This window comes from Camelus dromedarius, chromosome 29 (assembly GCF_036321535.1).
Source record: "Camelus dromedarius isolate mCamDro1 chromosome 29, mCamDro1.pat, whole genome shotgun sequence".
NCBI classification, from domain to species: domain Eukaryota; kingdom Metazoa; phylum Chordata; class Mammalia; order Artiodactyla; family Camelidae; genus Camelus; species Camelus dromedarius.
The window spans coordinates 20,810,977-20,833,124 of record NC_087464.1 but is presented as its reverse complement, the minus strand read 5'-3'; the positions used below and the strand labels follow the sequence as shown (position 1 = coordinate 20,833,124).

The 22,148-nt window shown below is 35.7% G+C and overlaps 1 protein-coding gene across 2 annotated transcripts; it reads left to right on the top strand.

Moving 5' to 3' along the window:
• The first annotated feature begins 788 nt into the window (after positions 1–788).
• Positions 789–21,010, top strand: MORF4L1 (mortality factor 4 like 1). 2 transcript variants are annotated; one of them, XM_031440722.2, is made up of 13 exons: positions 789–998; positions 5,370–5,416; positions 6,697–6,764; positions 9,492–9,608; positions 10,881–10,967; positions 11,471–11,551; positions 14,853–14,878; positions 15,358–15,446; positions 16,629–16,730; positions 17,843–17,931; positions 18,416–18,588; positions 18,863–18,947; positions 20,765–21,010. In XM_031440722.2, the coding sequence occupies exons 1-13, from the start codon at positions 959–961 to the stop codon at positions 20,847–20,849; spliced, it is 1,089 nt and encodes a 362-aa protein (XP_031296582.1). In that variant the 5' UTR covers positions 789–958; the 3' UTR covers positions 20,850–21,010. The 2 variants fall into 2 exon arrangements, with proteins under 2 accessions (XP_031296582.1, XP_010982185.2); XM_010983883.3 differs by lacking the exon at positions 9,492–9,608 and having other exon boundaries at positions 793–998.
• Positions 21,011–22,148: the final 1,138 nt, after the last annotated feature.

Here is a 22,148-nt window from a genome sequence, read left to right as displayed (position 1 = left end):
GAAACTACGGGCTTTTTCAACAGGGGAGAGGATGCGAGGAAATTCATTTAGCAGTGTGTATATTCAATAAAAGCTCAAAGAAATTAGGTTACAAAAAATTGCACGAATAGGGCAGGTGCAGAACCCCGACTTTGGTATTACGTGGTATTCATGCTGGCCTCTTTCACGGGGGGCAGAACTCCATCACCTCAAAATGCCAAGGCTCGACCCCTCGGCCTGCCTAGTGTCTCCCTCCTTCGTCCTCAGAGGCCAGGCTGGGGAAGGAAGGAGTAGGAGACGACAAAGGGCCATCAGTCCCACCAAATGAATTGGCAGCCAGCTTGCTACACAAAGAAATTTTCAGACGCAGACTCCATTACCACCCCCCCCCCCCCCCCCCCGCCAGATTGCTGGCCCTAAAGCTTTCCCCGGGCGGAAACTACTCCAGAGTCTCTTGAAAATACGCTTCAAAGGCAGCCTTTACCGCTCAGACCAGTCCAAAGCCCACGTCATTGTTGCTCTATACTGCCCAATGGGCCTCCGCAACTGGGCCTTTCCCATTCTTTTATCCCAGTGATGCACCGCTTCCCTTCCCCTGGCCGCCAACAACAAGGAGAATCAAATCTAGGCTTTAAAAACCCTAGGCGGTCGGGGCGTGGGGGTGGGGGTGGGGGATGGGAAGAGGTCGCCGCCCCTCCCCCACCCCCGCCGGCCTCAACCGCCCTGGAACTACCAATCCCGGCGTGCCCCGCGGCGGCGCGGGCGCAGAGGCGCGTGCGCGGCGGGCAGCCGTTGGCTGGGTCGGCGGCTGCGCGGGTCGCGGTGCTGTGAGGTCTGCGGGCGCTGGCAAATCGGGCCCAGGATGTAGAGCTGGCGGTGCCTGACGGCGTGTCTGACGCGGAGTTGGGTGGGGTAGAGAGTAGGGGGCGGTAGTCGGGGGTGGTGGGAGAAGGAGGAGGCGGCGGCGAATCACTTATAAATGGCGCCGAAGCAGGACCCGAAGCCTAAATTCCAGGAGGGTAAGTCTGAGCCCGTGGGGAGAAGGTATCTAACGGCGCAGGAGAGAGAGGGGGGCTTGGGGTGGTTGAGGTTTGGGCGCCGTGGGTGGCAAGGGCTGCTCCCCGAGAAGGCGGCGGGCAGGGCTTTGTGCGGGGAAAGCGCATTGCGGCGGGTTGTTTCGGTGCGTCACGAGGAGAAAATACTTGTGAAGTGAAAGGGTTACGCAGGCGTTAGAGTGGGAGAGGAAGCCCTTACCGCGTGGCACAGCCTTCGTGCAGTGTTTGTTATTGTTCTGAGGAAAAGGGCGCCGAGAAAGCAGCCTATTGTAGGGAGGCGACGGGTGCGCCATGGCGGCCGTTAGGGGAAGTGATGTGGCGTGGGGGAGGGGAGGGAGCGGCGGCGGCGGTTTCTGCAGCTGGTGTGGAGGCCCCTGGCCGCGTGGGCGGTCAACGCCTGGGACTCGGGGGCGGCTTCGAGCCCCGAGGTGGTGGCGCCCTGTGGAGCCGCCGGGCTGCGGCTGCGGTGGGCTTCGCGCTTCGGGGCGGGAGAACTGCGTTGTAAAATGGTCGCCGCAAGATGGCCTCCCCATCATGGCCGCCGGCGCCTCGGTCCCCAGCCGCAGACGCCGCTTTAGGGCAGATGCAGCGCCCCCTTCTTCCACCCCTACTGTACGTAAACCGGTTCCCCGGCGCTTTCCCGGGAAAAGTGGGTGGGGTCAGGAGAAAAAAACACCAGCGTCTTGGTTGGCTTTGTGTTGCCTGAAGGCATCCCTTTGCTTTACAGAAAGCGGAGTGCTGCGATCTTCTGGGAATGTGAGTGCACTCTTGCTGTGCGGTTGCTCGTAAAAAAATAAACTACCTAGCTGCAGAATTAAGTTTTCCATTTATTAGTCTCATTTCCTTGATGCCATCTTTTAAATACAGTAGTTGTTTGGCTAATTGCAATAACGTTGGATTAACTGATTTGAAAGTTGAGTTTTTATTGTGTTTGATCGACGTTTTGACTGACGGTAGAACCTGACTTCAGTGGAAGACAGCTCTTTAATTTCCACAATTAAAATATCTATTAATTTAAAGTGGAGGCTTAAGTCAAAGTAGAAGAAAAATTCTGTTAGGCAAGCAAGAACACTTTAAAATTCCCTTTCATTAATATGGATGTATGTTAGTTAGCATAATGTCGAGGGTCTGCAAAAAATGTTCTAGGGATTTTTAAGTTTGATTACTTTTAGACTCACATACACAAACCCCAAGTATGTGGAATATTTAAGAGGTTTCCAAGGGTGTTTCTGATATAACTGACCCTTAATACCTGCTTTCTCCCACCCGGAGAAGCTGTATGACTACTTTCTGTGGATTCCTTGTTTTAAAAACCCTGTGTTTCAGAGATTGTTAATGTGGGGTCAGTGGGTATAATTCAGAAGATTCGTGAACTTGGACGGGCAAGTTATTTTTCTATTATCCAACCGAAATTTAGTATTTCAGGAGACTGGCTGATGCTGGGCTTTGAGTAGGTCTCCTCCACCGCAGAAAAGCAGAACAAAACAAAAAAACCTTATGGTATTATTAGCTTTATGTTTTCACATCCCAGCATTACCATTGTGGGAAATACATTCAGAGATAATGTATGCTCTTTAATTACTTCAAAATTGTGGCAGTTAATTGGATCAGTAGTTTACTAAGTGTTTACATCATTAAGGAGCTCATAATACCATAGAATATGATATTTTACATGTTTTGATAACTTTTAATATAGTGGGTTTTTTTTTTTTTTCTGTAGTACTGTATGTTTTCTGTTTTTATAGAACCATTCTAGGAAAAGGCCCTTAGGCTTAACCAGACTGTCAAGGGTACATGGCACAAAAATTAATCCCCACTGTAGAATGTTGAAGAAAAATCATCCAGGTTTGGGACAGTTAAGAATGGCTTTCTGGAGGAAGTGCTTTAATTCTAAATTAGGGGGGCGGTAGAGTGAGAAGGGATAATAAAGAAGAATACATGTGCCGCTGTAGTGGTGAATGAGAGAAGAGGAGGAACCAAGGTTATCTGTAAGGTTTTGGCAGCTACCAAACAATCTACCATTACCATCACTTTCTAGGCATGTTTTCTACTCTAGTGTCAAAGTTGAGTTGAATAACCATCTTTAAGAAATTGTAATTATTTAGAAACACTTTCACAGAATAGGTAAGGAAAAAGGAATATTTTGTTGGAGCTAACAATTACATAAAACTGCAGAAGAACTGAGCTTTTGTATGGTAGAAATAGGAATTATCAGAAATAGTATTTTTTCAAGATTCCTTTAAACATGAAAGTTTTTCTTACTTAATAATGGTACAGTGTATGTTATAAGCAACTTTTCAGCACAGTGACTGTTTTGCACTGGACTTGCTTTTTCCACTTGAAATTTGTTAAAGCATATGGTAAAGAAAACTGTTGGGCATCTAGCTCATTGTCTAGGAGTGGACCCTTTTGGCTTGTCAGGAGACTGGCTGTTGCTGGGCTTTTAGTAATGTTCCAGGTAAGCAAACCAGTGGGAGGATGGGGAAATCAAATCTCATCACCCTTAAATTTAAGAGCCTTGGGCAAAATTATTTTTGTAGTTTGATACTAGAAAGGATTAAGAGTGGAGAAAGGTTAAAAAAAAAAAACCTGGAACAATAGTTTTCCCATTCCCCAATTAACAGTCTTTCCACTTCTCAATTTAGCTGTATGTTTTTTCAACAAGATAATAGGGCCAGATAACTAGAATGGAGGTCAAAGGGCCTTAGCCTCAGTGCAGTTGTCTTTGGTGGCAGCAGCCAAAAGGACCGGGTGAATAAGGCCATTTTCAGGGTGCTTTTAAACAGAACCTGGAGAGTTAAATTAGGAGACACAGGTCTGATTTTTGGTGCTTTTTTGTTTTTGCTTTTTTATTTTGTTTTTTGGGGGAGTAATTAGGTTTTTTTTTTTTTTTTTTTAAATGAAGGTATTGGAGATTGAACCCAGGACCTCGTGGATGCTAAGTTTGCCCTCACCACTGAGCTATACCTCCCCCCAATCCCCGCTGGTTTTTGGTGGTATTTATTAGCCCTATGCTTTATATCCCCCCTGGTCTTATTCTTACCCAGACTGGTACTCAACTGCTTACTAGATGGCTCCAGTTTGGATGTCCTAGAGCCACTGTAACATTCCAAAATTGATCTGAAAAAGCCTTCCTCAATTTCCTGTTCTGGTTAATGCTCCCACCATACTGGAGGTCAGTTTAAGTTGTTCATACTTTGGCTGAGCTGTCTGACTGCTTTTGGTTCACAAGTATTTCTGCTCTTATTCCTGGCTTTTGGAAGAAGTCTTCCGTCTCTGTTTCTAGTCTCCACTTTTAAGTTTTGCATAGGCCAAGCATCCTTTGGCAGTGGTTCCTCAGAAGGGACCACTGCACAAGAATTTATATCATGTTTCTTCTATGCTTTTATACCAGTTGTTTCTCTCAGCTTGGGCCCCTCCCTGTGACCTTCCCAGATAGCTCATCAATCATTTGTCATACTGCTTATGAAGATAGTTATATGAAATCCAGTAAATTGTGCAAAACCATTTTGTTACATATCAGTGTCGCCCATACTGCTCTGTATAGTTTCTTCAGAATTGAGCTAGTAGGCTTATTTTAATTTAATTTTAGAACTAAAGGAGCTGACTGTGTTGGCACTTTTGTTACCTCTGAATCTGTTGAAACCTAAAAGGACCTAAAATAACATTTGAGAAATCTATTTCTTCTACAATCAAGTGATACTTTGAGGTACTGCCTGAAATTGCCTGCCTGATTTGTCTAATGAGCAAGCATTTTATTTAGTCTTGTAAGTCTTAATGGTAGGTTCAACACAGAGTGTAAGTTCCATGTTTTGTTCGTTGAAGCAGTTTAACACTCAGAACGTCATTGAACACAGAAGACATAAACATAGTGGGACCTTAAAAAAAATCCAGGCATCTCTGATGCACTTTGAAGTTTTCATGTATTTAGAATATTTTAATTAGTTTAATCAGTAAAAGGGCTGGAAGAATAGAGAGATAACAGAGCATAAGGTCCTAAACTTAAATTTTCTTTAAAATCCCAAATATACACCGCAAAACAAAACAACCCTGCCAATAGCTAGCCGTAGATTTTATTTGCTTAGCAGGTGGTGATGATGTAAATAGATTGACATCCTAATAAGTTGGTTTTCATTGTTTATGTCAGTTACCTAGGTGTTTTTGTTGAAGTTTGAGCTGAAGTGTTGATTGATCCTTACCCACTTAACCTAATTTTTTGAGAAATTACAAAAGTACAAATAGTACAAGTGTGATGGCTTTCTCAGATGTGAATATTCTTATATATGAAGAGAGATCACAGTTAACCCAGTACTTTAAATTTTTTAATTTTTACAGGTGAGCGAGTGCTGTGCTTTCATGGGCCTCTTCTATATGAAGCAAAGGTATGAAACCCATTTTCTTTTGAAAAGTTAGCCAGAACTACTGGTTAGATCTGACTTTTTGATACCAAATTTCAGTGGTTGTTTTCTTTAGTAAGAGGGCTACCTTATTCATAGGTTTTCATAGATTCATACTTCCTCCTCTTCTGTTTTTGGGTGTCTTACTGCTTGCTTAGTGGGTCACATAAAGCATTGGTATCTTGCCATTCATCTTAACTGACCTGCTAAGTCCAGTAGTTGGAAAGAGCATCTGAGGGGGAAAGATAGAATTCTGTTTATGGGAGCAAAATAGCATTGTGTAGTTAATGACTTGTGAGAAAATACTGTCAAAGTCATTTTACTTACAAATAAAACATGCTAAGTAAGCACTGAGCCAACTATATTACGCTGAAGATAAAAGCTAACATTTAAAATGAGTACATTTAACTTTTATTTGTTGCATTGTTTGCCAGAGTTTGAATTCTGGGGCCTTTTCCTCTGTATCAGTGTTGTGCTCAGGTTATAAACACTGATTTTACTTTTAGCCAAAGATAAGTAGAATAATGCATTCTAAAGTCGAAAATGTTTTTAGTATTTTGTTTCTGGTAACTTTTAGCACAAATATTTAAGATGTGTCTACTTTTTTAAAAGGTAGTTTCTTAAAAAATGAACATGGTATACTGAACAGTATTAATAGTTAAAAGCAGTTTCTACATATGTTCTTGGTGAATAGTTTATATGTGTCTGTGAAAATAGTCTTAACAGTTGTAAAGTGTCAGTGTGACTAAACCATTTTCACTACTTTTTACTTGTTTAAATGCGTAGTAGGTATATATTTTTAAAGTTCTAAAATAACAATTTGGATTCATGGAGATGCTCAGGAACTATTACGTACATATGTCTTAATGGTATATTCAGTATAATTTGGTTGGATTTAAGAAGAACACAAAATGTTTTTTAATCTGTCACTTTGCTAGTTGGTGATAATCTGTAGCAAAACAGCTACTGCCTTACATAAACCAATGAAATTTTAAAATAATATGGTACAAGTATTTTTCTTCAGCTGAATTTGTTTTTGAAATAAAGCTTTAACTAGTTGGACTCTGAGGAAGCACAAATACAGCTTTCATTAGCTGTTGTTGGATAGCTTATCTAGCTCATTGATTGAAGATTTCAGGTGGCCTTTTATGCTTATGGTTCTTAAATGTAGAGCATGTCTTTAAAAGCTTGGCTACTTCTGAATTACCCAGCTAGTCTTTTTTTTTCCTTCAGTATTTCTAAAGTTTTTTTCTTCTTCATTTCAGTGTGTAAAGGTTGCCATAAAGGATAAACAAGTGAAATACTTTATACATTACAGTGGTTGGAATAAAAAGTGAGTATTAGATTTAAAAGCAGTTTTTGTAATTAATAGGGTAGCTTTGTGTCATAGACTGACAGAAGCATATGCTTCTTAATTCTTGTACAGTTTTAATGTAATATATATTGAAGGAAGGGGGAACCATTTGTAGTATGATGAAAATATAATAGAAATTAGAGTGTACAGCCATTTGATTTTATGTTTTTGGAGTATTTCTTATGTTCTGGTATAATGTCTAATCATTAGTCAGACCGGCTGTTTTCTGGTTTTGGTACGTTTTAGGACAGCTTGAGTATTTTGCCTTAACACAAACTTAGTAGCTACCTACATTGTTTCAAGTAGTCATACCCAAAGCTGGTTGGGCTTTTCTACTTAGAAAAAGGAAAAAGATAAAAGATTGCCTGATTTGGAAGTATAGACCAACTCATGTTTGAACTTTGGAAACGTAATTATATGCTTACAAAGTGGATTCATGTGGTTCACTTTTTACCATATGGTTTAACGCAGGTACAGAAATTTAATTACAGAACCTAATTTTTAACCCCAAAGAGTTAAACTTTTTTTTTTTTTGAAGTAGTGATGTATTTGATGTTGCTGGGAATGGACGATGGTTATAGATTGAACACATTCTAGAATATCCAGCCAGTGGAGATCAGTGATGGGTCTTTTTCCTTGGGGCCCATAAGTACCACATCTGACACCTTACTAATTTTTGGTTCCTGTAATTTAATAGCCTAATAATTTTTATTTTGACAGATTCTTAATTACTTTTGTTAATGGTGTTTTGTCCTTCAAAGATAGCACTGCCAGAAAGTGTAGTTCTTTAAGAGTGGTTTTCTAGCAGCTTTTAAAGCTTTGTGTTTACCTGAGCCATTCTCTGGTACCTGCCTCTTCATGTGAACAGTGCCATCTGATTTGTTGAGTACTCTTGCTTTGGAAGGAGGTTTTTTCCTTTATGTTTACTGACCTTGTTACCTTGGTTGTCTTTTGTACAGTCCCCTAGCCAGGTGACCAATCCAGTTTTATTAGAAATTTTTTTCATGAAATTGTTTTAGCTAAGAAGAAATCAGACATTATCTTTCCTTTCGTTAGTATAATTGTGGAAAGGTAGAGGGCTAAAGTTTGTAAAAACCCTTTGTGGCACCTTGCGACCCCCCCCCCCCCCGTTAATAATATTTAAAATATTTCTAGTAATGATTGGTAGGTAATACAGTAACTCAAAATGACCCCATGGGCTTTTCAATTTTTGGTCTTATAAAAGCAAACTTGTCCATGATTTTAAGTGGGATTTTAGGATTAATGCTGAATTGATTCTGGTATCCAGGAAAGTTTATCTTCTAGATTGCAGTGTGTGTTACAGTTTTTTCTTCCTTATTAAAAACAATGTTAAAGACTTTCATTATTAGGTTTATGTTATACATATTGATATTCGATTAATATCAGATAAAGAGTATATATTAAGATATAATGAGAATCTCGATTCTCTATAGGAAATGGGTATCTTATTTTATGCATATCATGTATAAGAAAGTTTAAATCTATACAGGAAATTTAAGCAAATAGCAAATTTATGGGATAAGTCTGTCCCCCACCCCATGTACACTTATAAATAATTTTTAGGATTTCATCTTAGCTGTGAACACAGCTTTTGTTATTAACTGTTTCATGGTTTTAAGTGGCATTTGTAGCCTATAAGAACTTGTGGAAATACATTTATATAAAATGTTTGTATTTTCTGATAGTACTGCTTGAAAATAAATGTTTTTTCCTTTGTTGTATTATCTAGTAACAAATAAATGATAGGGTGCATAAGTTTTTTTTGCTTTGGTTTTTTTGCCTTATTGTATATATTACTCCTTGGGAAAAGAAAGAAAAAATTGTACTACATATTGGAGATCTTTAATAATACCTTTGTAGATGTATTAACAAGGATGTGTTTTTTTGTACTTGATATGGTATATAGATAAATACATGTAATTTTGAAAAAAAATCATCTTTACTATTTAGAGAAGCCTTTAAATAAACCCATTCTGAAAGGTGGAGGAGTTATTCAAATACCCAGCAAGTGTGTTACATTTTTATTTAGTGTTGTATAAATAGTGCCATGGATCATTGTGACTGTGGGAGTTAATGACAAGCTTTCTTTAGATAATTATTAAATTCTTTTATGTTTGACCTATATATAAAAATTTCTGAATGTTTAGCCTTCAGTTACTGTCCTAATAGTGATGTTTCTTAGAGCAAAAGATGTTCCTGTGGTTCAGCATGAGTTTTAAGCTCCTGATATGAAAAAGAAACTCTAGAATTGACATGGTGTTTAGATCAAAGTCCTTATTTAGATTAATTTTATACCAAGGGGAAAGAATTTACAAGGTTCTGAAATGGAACTTTGTGGTAAGTGAAGATTTGCTGGCTCCCTTTAATAGAGAATTGGAACAGATGTAAATAGATATGTAAATAAAGATCCTCATTTTGAAAATGGTTCATAGGATACTATACTTTTATACTTCATACAAAAGCCCATCTCCAAACCGGAATTTTCTTCAACTTCGGTAAATACTATATATTTTTTTTTTCAAAAGGGCAGTAGATAATAAAATACTTCTAAATTTTCAAAAACCTTATTGGAATTTGTTGACACAGACATTTAAATATTCCATTTGTAAATAAATCTAAATAAAGCTTAAGCCAAATTCTACACCTAGTTACTGAGATTACTTTGTACTATGCTGTCTGTATCAGAAGTGCTGTGAGGCCCAGGCGCTCTGAAAAAACTTTGAAGACACGTGAGGATATTGTAGCCCTTTTTCCTGTTCCTGAAGGAGCTCCCTCAGTACACCACCCCCTCCTGACCTCTAGGTAAATGCATGTTTTAAAGTTTTCTCTAGGAAATCATGTTGAAGGATGTTTTCTATTATTTATTCTTTTGGCTATCTTATGTAAGAGGTCAGAGGTGGAAAATTATTAAATAAAAAACTTCGAGGATACATTTAATTGTGTCACTAAAGGAGCTCCATCAGCAGGAGAAAAGAATCACTTTGCATGAAAAATTAAGCATTCCCTGAGAAAGACCCTACCTTTGTCTTCCCCTTTGGAAAAAAACATCCAGAAATCTTGTTTTGAAGGAGCTTTTCTAAGTGCCAGAAAGCAGGTATTTTAAGAGTGTTTGGTTCTACCTTTTGATGTTCAGAAAGCTATTTCTTTGGTGATGCCTTGAAAGTTGGTGTATTCATTTGTGAATGAGTAAAGGTTTAAGGTGATACAGTCTAACGACCATTACAGCACTTTAATTTACAGCCTCAGTTGAGTTGATCTAGATGGTATTTGAGTATTGTGGACCTCCTAATATATTTCTGACACACTTTGAGTGTTCATTTTTTGTGTGTCAAACTCAAGTGTTTTACATGTATTATTTAATTTTCATAACAATCCTATGACATAGGTATTATTACTGCCATTTTACAGATAATGAAACTAAGTCACGGAGAATTCTATAACTTTGTAACACAGTTAACCAGCTAATTAGTGTTAGGTCTTTAAGAAGTAAGCTTATGGACTCCTGTGCCTCATTTTTTGGAAATTAAAAATCTTTTAGGTGGCTTTATTCTGTAAGGATACTTGCTTGGGATATTTTATGTTAAATGCCATACTCTTGCCATTTTACAAAACAATATGAAAACAAGTTTATACAGATAGCACAGTATCTTGTAGTAACTTATATTCAGTATCTTGTAGTAACTTATAATGAAAAAGAGTATGAAAATGAGTATATGTATGTATATGGATGACTGGAACACTAAGCTGTACACCAGAAATTAACATTGTAAACTGGCTATACTTCAATTAAAAATAATAAAATAAAAAATTAATGATTTAATAATCTGCTTTTTGGACTCTGGCAGTTAAGATTTAGAATGCTGCTTTTGAGAATATGTTTATTACCTTTTTATAGAACATATTTTCACTATATTTTCATTTTAGTTGAGAATGGATTTGTAATGCCAGTTTATCAAATTAGTTCAGAGCAGTCAAAAGTCTTGCCTCTTGGATCTCTAAAAAAATAATTGGAGGACAGAGTCTTAATAGTAATACAATATGTTTGAATGATATTTTAACTTTTCTCCTTTTCAGTTGGGATGAATGGGTTCCAGAAAGCAGAGTACTCAAATATGTGGACACCAATCTGCAGAAACAACGAGAACTTCAAAAAGCCAATCAGTAAGTTTGTTTTGCAACATATTGAATATGAGGAGAAATGTTTGGAAGTTAATTTTTGGAAATGGAATCCACAATGGAAATCATGGGCTTTCTGCCCTATAAAATGATTTTTGGTACCTGTCAGCTACTGTGTTTTGGCTTTTGACTTTGGGTGATAAGAGAAGTCCTTCTTGGGGAAAGGAAGTAGCATACGTATCATTTTTTGAGCCTGTCCTTAGAGATGGGTAGAAAACAAAGCAAGATGTTGTTAGAATTTCAGTAGTTGCAAGTTCATTGTTACGTTCTTATCTCCTGGGCTCTTTTTAAGGTACATATTCTTTTCTTTAATTGATTTTTCTTTAGATACATTATCTTTGTCCAACTTGTTAAAACTTTGTACCAGAATATAAATAGGTTTGGGACTTCAATTTGAATATAAACTTCAAAAGGAAATCAAGCTATTAATTTATTTTTCCACATAAATAACTTATTTTATGATGATTTTATTAACATTATTTTTGAAGGGAGCAGTATGCAGAGGGGAAGATGAGAGGGGCTGCCCCTGGAAAGAAGACATCTGGTCTGCAACAGAAAAATGTTGAAGTGTAAGAAATTCATATCTTTGTTTTAATTTTGCATACTATTTGTGAAATTCAAACTTAATATCCACTATCTTGTATTAGGCTTTATTGAAAATGGAAACTGGAATATTGTAATTCGAAACTGGCCAGTGAGAATCCCGTTAGTGTTGGGTTGTTGAAAATACATATCAATTACATATTGATTCTGTAATTTTCCTTAGCAGGTTTTCTTACCCTCCCCCCTTACTGTGGCAAAACATACATAACATGAAATTTACCACTTATTTTTAAGTGTATAATTCAGTGGCAGTATATTCACAACCCTTATTTTATTTTTAAGTTGTATGTGTAAATGTGCACGTAATGTGTTTTCTTTTACAAGCATAGTATTGAATTATTGGGGCATAAGTTTTGAGATTTTTGCGGTTTTTACAAATTGCTCTTTCAATAATGCTTAACGTATATGTTAATTTTAATTCCCCTCTTGAAATCCATAGTAAAAATATGTGAGACATTTAAGATTTCAGATCACCCCCTAAGAAAAAGAAAACCATTCCTTGTTAACTCTTAAGATTTAGAACACCTTGGTAATAATAATAAGCCTGTGTGTGGAAGTCATATACATACATTGGTGTAATAAGTTTATGTATCTGAAAACCAGTGTAGAATGGTAACTTGATAAAAGAAAGCATAAAGAATCATAACTTTTATTAAAATACCATTTTTTCTTTCAACTTGAATATTTTAAGGACATAGTTTTAATGAATGGTTATGTGCTTGTCAGAGGATCAAAAATAACATGCTCTAAAATAGGGTTTATCTAAGAGAAGTATGTTTTTCCTTGAAACCAAGTTCTATTGCTTTTAGACTTAACTAGTTTGATTTTACTACCGAAAACTTAGGTGATAGTTATGAAGATAATTATGCATTTTGAAATGTTTGAAGTTTCACCTTTTTGGTGAGAAGATAATTGATTTGGCAAGGATTACTATTTGAGGTTGGCTCATAGCTTTTGTTAATAAGTAGTAACACACTCCCGTGACTTAGTTCTTTGGAAAACTATTATATAGTAGAATTTGAAAGGATTTAAGAGTAATTGAATCTTTTTGGGGGGTGGGTAATTAGAGTTACTTATTTTTTAATGGGGGTGCTGGAGATTAAACCCAGGATCTCGTGCATGCTAAGCACACACTCTGCCACTGAGCTATAACCCCCCTAGAGTAGCTGAATCTTAAAAGCCAGCAACTTTTTCATTGTATGGAAAAATGGATTTTTGTCAATAAAGCTGTATTTGCTAAAAGTTCGTATAGATAATGAATATAGAAAGTAGTAGGCCTAAAAATTATTTGTATCTGAGTTAAAAAACATTTGAATTTGTAGAGTTGCATAGTTTTGACTACAGAAACAATGGCTGAGTAAGTATATGAGGTAAAGCTTTAAAACTCAAGTTTTCTGTCCTTGGACAAGGGGGACCACTTCAGATTAATTGGCTCATGAGTCTTTTAAGATATCTTGAGTCTTGGATCTTCTTGTCTCTCAGTAGGTAGGACAGAATGTTCTAGGATTACCTTGTACATTTTCTGCCCTGAGACAGTGGAACTTAATGTTTCTCCAGGAGCCATCCTTTTAATGGGAAAATAGCATTTTGATAAGGTCATAATCTGAGTGCTTAGGAAGGCATCATACAATTTTAAGTACTGCTTTGCTCTGGTAGACTCAGAGATTAAAAAACGGTAATTAAATCTTTTTTTTTTTTTAAACTTTTGATTTCAAAACGATTTTGAATGTTTAATTTTTAGTTTTATGCCCTACATCATCTTTAGTGTTTGGTAATTGTTCTTTAGCTTTCTCTGAATATGCATAAATATAAATGCATCGGGCTAGAGTGTATCGTAAGAACCAGATATACCTTTTACTTTGTTGACATCTAGGTCCTTAAGGATGGGGGTTTCTGCTTTCTAAACTAGCAAATACATGTGAATTTTGTAAGCACTTTGGCTTCAAAGGTTTACTTTGGTGGTTCATTATTTAGTGAAATGACTTCTCAAGAATGACTTAGGACTTCAGTTATTCTTTTAAGTAAGTTGCATCAGACAGCTTATATTTTGATTATAACAGTCATAAAGCTTAGAAATAGGAAGACAAAGCATCAGTCTATTGTACGAAATCTGTTGCATACTTTGAGAAACTAGGTTGCATGTTAATTTAATACAAAGCAAGAAGTTTGAAGCAAATCTTTACCACTGGGGTTCATTGAAGTATAGTTTATAGATCTTTAGAGTTGAGATCAGTTGTCAGTATTTTTTTTTTTTTTTTTTTTTTTACTTTATGGTATAGACTGAGTGGGTAAGAAATGAATATAAGATCTCTTGGCTTCTCTTGGTCCCCATGTGTTCTTGACATGTATAAGTAAAAGTTAATGATTTAATCTGACCCAGAAATAGTGTCCAGCAAATATTTGTGTTACAGAAGTTAACCTTAGAGAAGGAGGGGAAAATCTGTACTTTGAGATGGCCAGATATTTGTGTTCATAGCCAACGTAAGTTAATTAGAGATGTCAAATAAACTCCAAGCTCTGAATTAAGTAAATACAGGTAATTAACAGCATTTATAAGTATTTAAGATGTAGAAAAGTAAAAATAATCAGTTGTTCTGTTACGGTCCCACTGGCATAATCCATAATCATGGGCTTTGTAAACTTGTTTTCCTTACAGTCTAGAAAGAATTTATAAAGTCAAAATTGGTAATTTACTGCTTTGCAGTATGTATGTAAATAGATATGAGTTAAATTGCTGTTGCAGATAATAACCAAGACATTAGCTCTGTTCTACAAATGGGAGAAGAGAGTATTTGTTGTTGTAAAGGGGAGAATATAGTTTAGAGAAGAAATAAGCGAAACAGAATTTGAATCAGTGAGACTGGAGTTAGAGGTTGGCCTGAAAACATACAAATCCAAAATCAAATTACGCTAGTGCTAAAGTAGTTGGGAAAAATATTTTAACCTTTGGAGCTTTTTGTGTGTTTGTAACACTTCTCTTATAAAGTATATTTTTACAACTTACATGCTATAAACTTACAAATGAGTAATATAATCCTGGAAGGAAGTTTCCTGATGTGTTTTTGGTTTATTTTTCCCCATGTGGAGGGAAATGTGAATTTACCCAACTATTAGTAAAAATCCTTGTGTCTGAGCAGGGAAAAAGATCACTGTGTGGTCTTACCAAACAAGGCAGTATTTCTCTATGAATTTAACCCTGGTAAAAGGGAATTTAAAGAGGCAGTTTTACTAAAAATAATTATTTTTCTTTTTCTTCCCTCCTTTCAGGAAAACAAAAAAGAACAAACAGAAAAGTAAGAATATTAACTTTTTTGTTAAAATCGATTATTCTACCTTTATAACATTTGCATTTTGCCTTCACTGTTAAGTTTTAAAAGTTACGAAGTTTTAGAGTAAACTTATGTTGATGGTCTCAAATATGATTCACAGCAGTTACAGAATTAGATACGTAGTAGTAGAGAACTAAATGATCCTTTTTCTACCACAGAGAAACCTGTAAGCATTTATTATTTTCATATTGTTTAGTCTTAATGACTGGCCCTGAGAAGATATATTGTAAAAATAAATGTAAAATGGTAATAGTAAATTTTACCATGTACTAAATGTTTGGTAGGGCTGTTCATAAAAGTTATGTTTTTAGTAGGAATGCTATCTTTAATACAGATTTAAGTAACACCTATGTAGTGAGAAAAATCAAAAGTATGTCATGAAACTATTTAGAGTTTCTCATTTGTTAAGCTAAAAATCTCCCCTCACCCCCAAATTTTTATAGCACCTGGAAATGGAGATGGTGGCAGTACCAGTGAGACACCTCAGCCTCCTCGCAAGAAAAGGGCCCGAGTAGATCCTACTGTTGAAAACGTGAGTTTTTCCCTAAGTTAATGTATAGTATGTTAGAAATTTTAGTCTGTCATGTTACACAACACAATAAAATAGTCAGAACTTTGAGCCTTCAGAAGCATCCATTGGTAACGTAGTCAACTACTGAATTGAAAAATTTCCCTTTTGAATAAAGGATACACTTGTATACATTGTTTTTTATTTCACTTGTAGCTCTAGATACATTCCTGCTAAATTTTACCCCGCAACTCATCAGATGTTTGCTGTAAAGCTCTGTGTTCTTGTATAAGACCCAGTATTTCTTTGGTATTAGACTGAATAGACTTAATTAGGTCACATTAAATGGTTTAGTGTGTCCCAAGATGATTTAATAAACAAAAAAATACCAGGAAAGCCTATCAGTTTCACATATATATGTGTGTATATAATAGTTTAGAAATCATACATAAGTGAATAAAATGTCTTATTTCTAATTATGTTTATAATTTCCAAAGTTATGAATTTAAAAATAGGGTTTTTAAAGTTTTAACTGACATAGTTTACATTTCTGAAGCTGAGGTTATAATAAAGCAATGATATACTTAGAAACAGTGGTATGTTCTGAAAACCAGGCATTTTTAGGCAGCTATTGAAGACAAATTAGAAGACAGTATGGGGGGGGGGGTATAGCTCAAGTGACAAGAGCGCATGCTTAGCAAACACAAAGCCCTAGGTTCAATCCCCAGTACCCTCTCTAAAAATAAAGAAATAAATAAACCTAATTACCTCTCCCTCCCCCCCCAAACTAAACAAATAAATTGCCCTTCAAAAAATATTAAAAAAAAAGAAGACAGTACATTTAGTTTTATGTATTAGAATTGTGTTTTGGCTAGTTGTTGATGATACGACTATTCAAAATCAATGAATTTGAAAAATACAAGTTAAAAAGCATCAAGTTGGAGTGGTCATTTACAGAAGAAAAGATTTGCTAAAGCGTATTTGCCTTCACATGAAGAGGCACTGAATAGACTTACCAGGATTCTTTTCTCCCCAGAGCTAGCTATATGATGCTTTACCATTTTTGAAATGACAATTCCAACAGCCTGTGTGAGTAAATAATTTATACCCAATGCCTCTAAAGGTCCAGAAAAGCCTTTAGAAAACTCTTTTAGAGCTGTTACTCAGCAAGAAAAGACAGATGTTTAATGCCCTTTTTCTATTTAGGAGGAAACATTCATGAACAGAGTTGAGGTTAAAGTAAAGATTCCTGAAGAACTAAAACCATGGCTTGTTGATGATTGGGACTTAATTACCCGACAAAAACAGGTAACTTGAAAGCTATACAGATTGTATATGTTGTTGCTCGTTTAAAAAAAAAATTTTAAAGAACTGGTTGTGTAGATTTGAATATTGACAGTATGAGCATTTTAATTGAGGGACTGAATAATTTGATTGCCAGAAAGGACTTTGAAGGGAATGAAATAAAAAAGTACATATATAAAAGTCCGTGGATTTTTAATGATTTAAAAAAGAATTGGCAGTTGCTAGGGCAGGAAGTCATTCTGAAAATTGATGAAAAGAAGCATGTATTTCTTGCCTTAACAATGGGACATCATCACATATGTTACTGCTAGTGGAGTGTAATAGGAAGCACACAATACTGCCTGCAGGGTATTTGTGACCTTCAGAAGAACCTGAGTCTAATCAAGGTCCTTTGTCTAATTACCAGTCTACAGGAAATAGGAACATTATGAGGTATGTGTGAAACATCATAAAAATAAAGTCATAAAAGTCCAGAATGAGGCACTCTGGAGAACAAAGGAACCGATTTCTTAAATGGTACAGGCAGGATTGAGGGGGGAAATAGGGACTGCATGAGGATTATGAAACTTAATAGACATCTCATACACTGTACAATGCGTTTGCTTCTTGGTTTGGCTTTGGAGCTAAACTGCTAGGTTTAACTTGGTTCTACCACTTACTGAGTTTGAGCAAGTTACTTGGGCCTTTTTGTGTTTTAGTTTTTACATGTAGTGGAATAATGGGTCCCTACCTCATAGTATTGATGTGAGGATGAAAAGAGCATTCGGGTGCTTCAGACAGGGTCTGGCCCATCATACAATACAGTAAATGATGATTTAATAATATCACGGAGGAATATGTGCAGGACCATTCCATATGTAGCGATAGTATAGTGTGTTCAACAGGTTACCAGTGTTTAGAGCTGTCTGGTATGGCAGCTACTAGCCACATTTGGCTTTTGAAATTAAATAAAATTAAATTCTTAGTTCCTCAGCCATGTTAACTATGTTTTAAGTGAACAGTTTCCTTTGCTGTTTTGTAATACTATTAGGTGATATTTTATTGCATTAAAAGTTCCAGTATACCTTTTTATTGAAAAACAGTATTAGTATTCAAGTATTTTTTTGTTTTCTTAGCTCTTTTATCTTCCTGCCAAGAAGAATGTGGATTCCATTCTAGAGGATTATGCAAATTATAAGAAATCTCGAGGAAACACAGATAATAAGTAAGAATATACATATCTTTGAAGTATACCCATACATTTCAAACATTATTGCCAAAGAAATTATCTGAAATACGTACTCTTAAAGTAGTACCATCAGAAACTAGCAAAGTAGAATTTCATTGCTTTAACACAGGGGGTTTGGCTGGCAAACTTTTTCTTAAAGAGCCAAATAAATGTTCTAGGTAAAATTGAATCTATTTTATGTAAGTACATATATAACCATTTAGAGTACAACTAGTTGAAATTGTAAAAATCATCCTTAGCCTGAGGGCTGTAGTTTGCTTACCACTGGTTTATTTTTAGAATTGATTCCTTGTGCTCGTACTAAATCTCTTCTTTTAAAAAAAAACCTGTTCAGTAGAGGTTCATTGTCAATTAGTTTAGCCTTTAACTTAATCCCTTACCCTCATGTTGGTTGACCTAATCCTTATCTCTCAGTTCTTTTCAATGGCCTGCTTTGAAGGTAAATATTTTTATTTATCAGGGAGTATGCTGTTAATGAAGTCGTGGCAGGGATAAAGGAATACTTCAATGTAATGTTGGGCACTCAACTACTCTACAAATTTGAGAGACCACAGTATGCTGAAATCCTTGCCGATCATCCTGACGCGCCCATGTCCCAGGTGTATGGAGCACCACATCTACTGAGATTATTTGGTAATATGCCATTTAGAAAACAAAATTTTACTTTTTTTCCTTTGGGCCTTTTGTCTTTCCTAATTTATATGAAGGGGGCTAACAAAGTAATGTTTAAAAACATTCAGTTCAAATTCAAAATTTTATTTAATACATTAAAACCTGTTTAAAGTCAATTTCTAAAATGGTGTACTTCAGAGGAATCAGTAATGGTTGCAATTGCTCACACAATGGAAATATATGGCTATAGCGCTACCTTGGATGTAACTTTGACTAAATTCTTTTGTTTAAATAGTACGAATTGGAGCAATGTTGGCCTATACGCCTCTGGATGAGAAGAGCCTTGCTTTATTACTGAATTATCTTCATGATTTCCTAAAGTAAGTCTAAAAATGTGCTTGAAATTAAACATGGATTAGTTCAGTGTACTGAAAATTACTCTGTGATGGATTGACAGTATAAATACTATAATACAACTAAAATTATGTGGTATTGGTACAGGGGTAGATACATAATGTTAAGCAAACAATACAAGTACAGGTATGTGGGAATAACACAAATGACAGGATTGCATATCAACAAGAGGAGGAAATGATGGAGTGCTTAGTAGATGGTGATGGGAACAGCGGTCTAGCTAGTCTTTGGAAGAAAACAAAATTAGATCCAGACTTACTGTCATTCACCAAAACTAGATGAATCAAAATTTTAAATCCAAAATTAAAACTGTTAAGGTAATGAAGGAAAAATGTAAAGTAATATTTTTATGATTTTTGTAGTAAGAAAGGTCTTTAAAAGTTAAGCTCAATACAGGAAATTCATACAAGTTTAAACTGTGATTAAAAATATGTGCTTAAAAGATGAAGGGAATACATGTTACGTATATGCTAAAGTATCTTTATACAAAAAAGTTCTCATTCAGTAAGAAAAAGATGAATGAAAAGGAGGTCATTGGAAATTTACAGAAAGGTCTGTACAAAAGCCATTAAAGTATGTTTAATATTAAAATTAAAATATCATCACATTGGCTTAGATTAAAAGATTGAAGAAACGGAGGAAAAGGCAGTCCTGGTTTCTACAGCTTTTTGGAGGGCTTTTTGGCAGTGTATATAAAAGTTTTAAATGTGCTTTTACCCTTTGACAGTTACAGTTCTGGGAACTTATCCTGTGGAAATGCTTAAATGCACAAAGATTTCCAAGCATGTATTTTGCATTAAAAAAAAAAGTAATGGTGAAGAATTTTTAACTATTAATGGCTGAGGTAGGCCCAAATTACTGATCCGGAAAGGTGTCCTTGTTGTGTTAATTTAAAAAAATTAAATTCCAATAGAGTTTGGTATGATTCCTCTCATTTGTAGAGAAACATTTTCAATCTTTGGAAAAGTATGGATCATACTTAGTGGGTTATTTCTTGGGCATGATGTTGGGAGGGAAGGTTTAAGTTTTCTGTTTCTATATTATGTAGTTCTGTAGTTGAATTTTCTTAAGCGGCATCATGTATTTTATAATTAAAAAACCAACATGTGCGTGGGAATGTAAACAGCCTTATAGTCTGTGCTCTGCCAGTGATGAATAAATAACCTCTCTTTACCCCAATTTCTTTATGAAAGAGAAGTCTGCTACTTGACATTTCTGCTACTGGTCTCTGATTTTTATAGTGTTAATTTTGTTTAAATTTGAAATTTACTCATTAATTTTTTTTTTTCTTAAAAAATTTTTTTTTTTGTGAGGGGAGGTAACTGGGTTTAGTTAGTGGAGGTACTGGGGATTGAACCCAAACCCAGGACCTCGTACATGGTAAGCATGTGCTCTACACCCCCCCGTCAATTTCTGAATCTATGTAATATGATGGATTTCATAGAGGTAAAGAAAACAATTAGATGTTATTCTTTTAGGATGACAATACCTGTTTCTTAAAGGTGATCTAAGTAAGTGCTTAGCTTGGTATGCTGGTGGCTCCTGTTCTTTGCTTATTTGAAATAAAGGGAGTAACCCTGGACTTCATTCCTTTATGCATTGTTGTCTGGTATATAATAACCCTATTTGTCTGAGTTGTAATTACATGGTTTTACTGTGAGGTTGCAATTGTTTTAGTATATTTTAAAGTGCTTTGTGTGGCTTCTGTGTATAATTGAGAAGAGATTAGGTTCAAAATATGATTCTTTTTCCATACTTGTAATGAATAACGTTTCATTTTTAGATACCTGGCAAAGAACTCTGCAACTTTGTTTAGTGCCAGCGATTATGAAGTGGCCCCTCCTGAGTACCATCGGAAAGCTGTGTGAGGCTCTTACACTCACTTATGTTTGGATCTCTGTAAACACATTTTTGTTTCAGTCATTCTCTTGTACAAATGATGTACTTTGGAAATGTTAGTGTATAACAGAATTGATGTTTGTTTTTTCTGTTTGATTTTAAACAGAGAAAATAAAAGGGGTTACAGCTCCTTTTTTCTTCTTTTTTTTTTTCATTTCAAAGTTGCTACCAGTGTATTCAGTGATGGACAACAGAGAGACATACTGTAGAGTGTTTTATTGCTTAGTTGACAAAGCTGCTTTTGAATGCTGGTGGTTCTATTCCTTTGACACTACGCACTTTTATAATATGTGTTAATGCTATATGACAGAATGCTCTGATTCCTAGTGCCAAAGGTTCAATTCAGTGTATATAACTGAACACACTCATCCATTTGTGCTCCCCTCTTTTTTTTATGGTGCTTAAAGTAAAGAGCCCATCCTTTGCAAGTCATCCATGTTGTTCCTTAGGCATTTTATCTTTGCTCAGATTGTTGAAGAATGGTGGCTTGTTTCATGGTTTTTGTATTTGTGTCTAATGCACGTTTTAACATGATAGACGCAATGCATTGTGTAGCTACAGTTTTCTGGAAAAGTCAGTCTTTTAGAAATTGTTTTTCAGATCTTCAATAAATTTTTTCTTTAAATTTCAAAGAGTAGCGTGCTTGTGTGGATACATTACACAATCTTTGTATATTGTGTATTCTTTCTTTTATTTAGACAGTGATTTTTCAGGTGAGTGTTTGTTTTCTTGTTTGACCTTTATGGAATGAGAAGCTTGGCTTCATTGTCTACTTTTAAATCCACAGCAGCTTTGGTAATTTGCTCTTGAGTTCTGGCTGAAAAAGTTAGAGGTTAACACTCTACTTTTCCTAGACTATTGTTATTTTTGAGCATTTAGGGAATTTTTACCTGTGTGACAGCTAGCTTTCTGCCAGTAATTTTTTATTTTGAGCTATTTACCAGCATTACAATGCATAAAATTTGAGATTTTAATTCATTAAGCCCCTCCTTCCAATTTAAACATGGCTTGAGAATAGCATATTGGTAGGTTTGTCTGATGATACTAAAGAAAATAGTAATCTTCTTGGACATTAAGTCTATAAAGTATTTTTGAGTATTTTTTCACTTACTAGTAATTTTTGATGTGGCTTCAAAACGTCTTGTGCAGTAATAGAAGTAGCTGGAATTAAATATGATCAAGATAATCCTGAATTGATAATTGCAGGTAATCATTGTTTACCCCAAAATGAAATTGGGTTAGTATTTAAACCTTTTTAAAACTGAGGT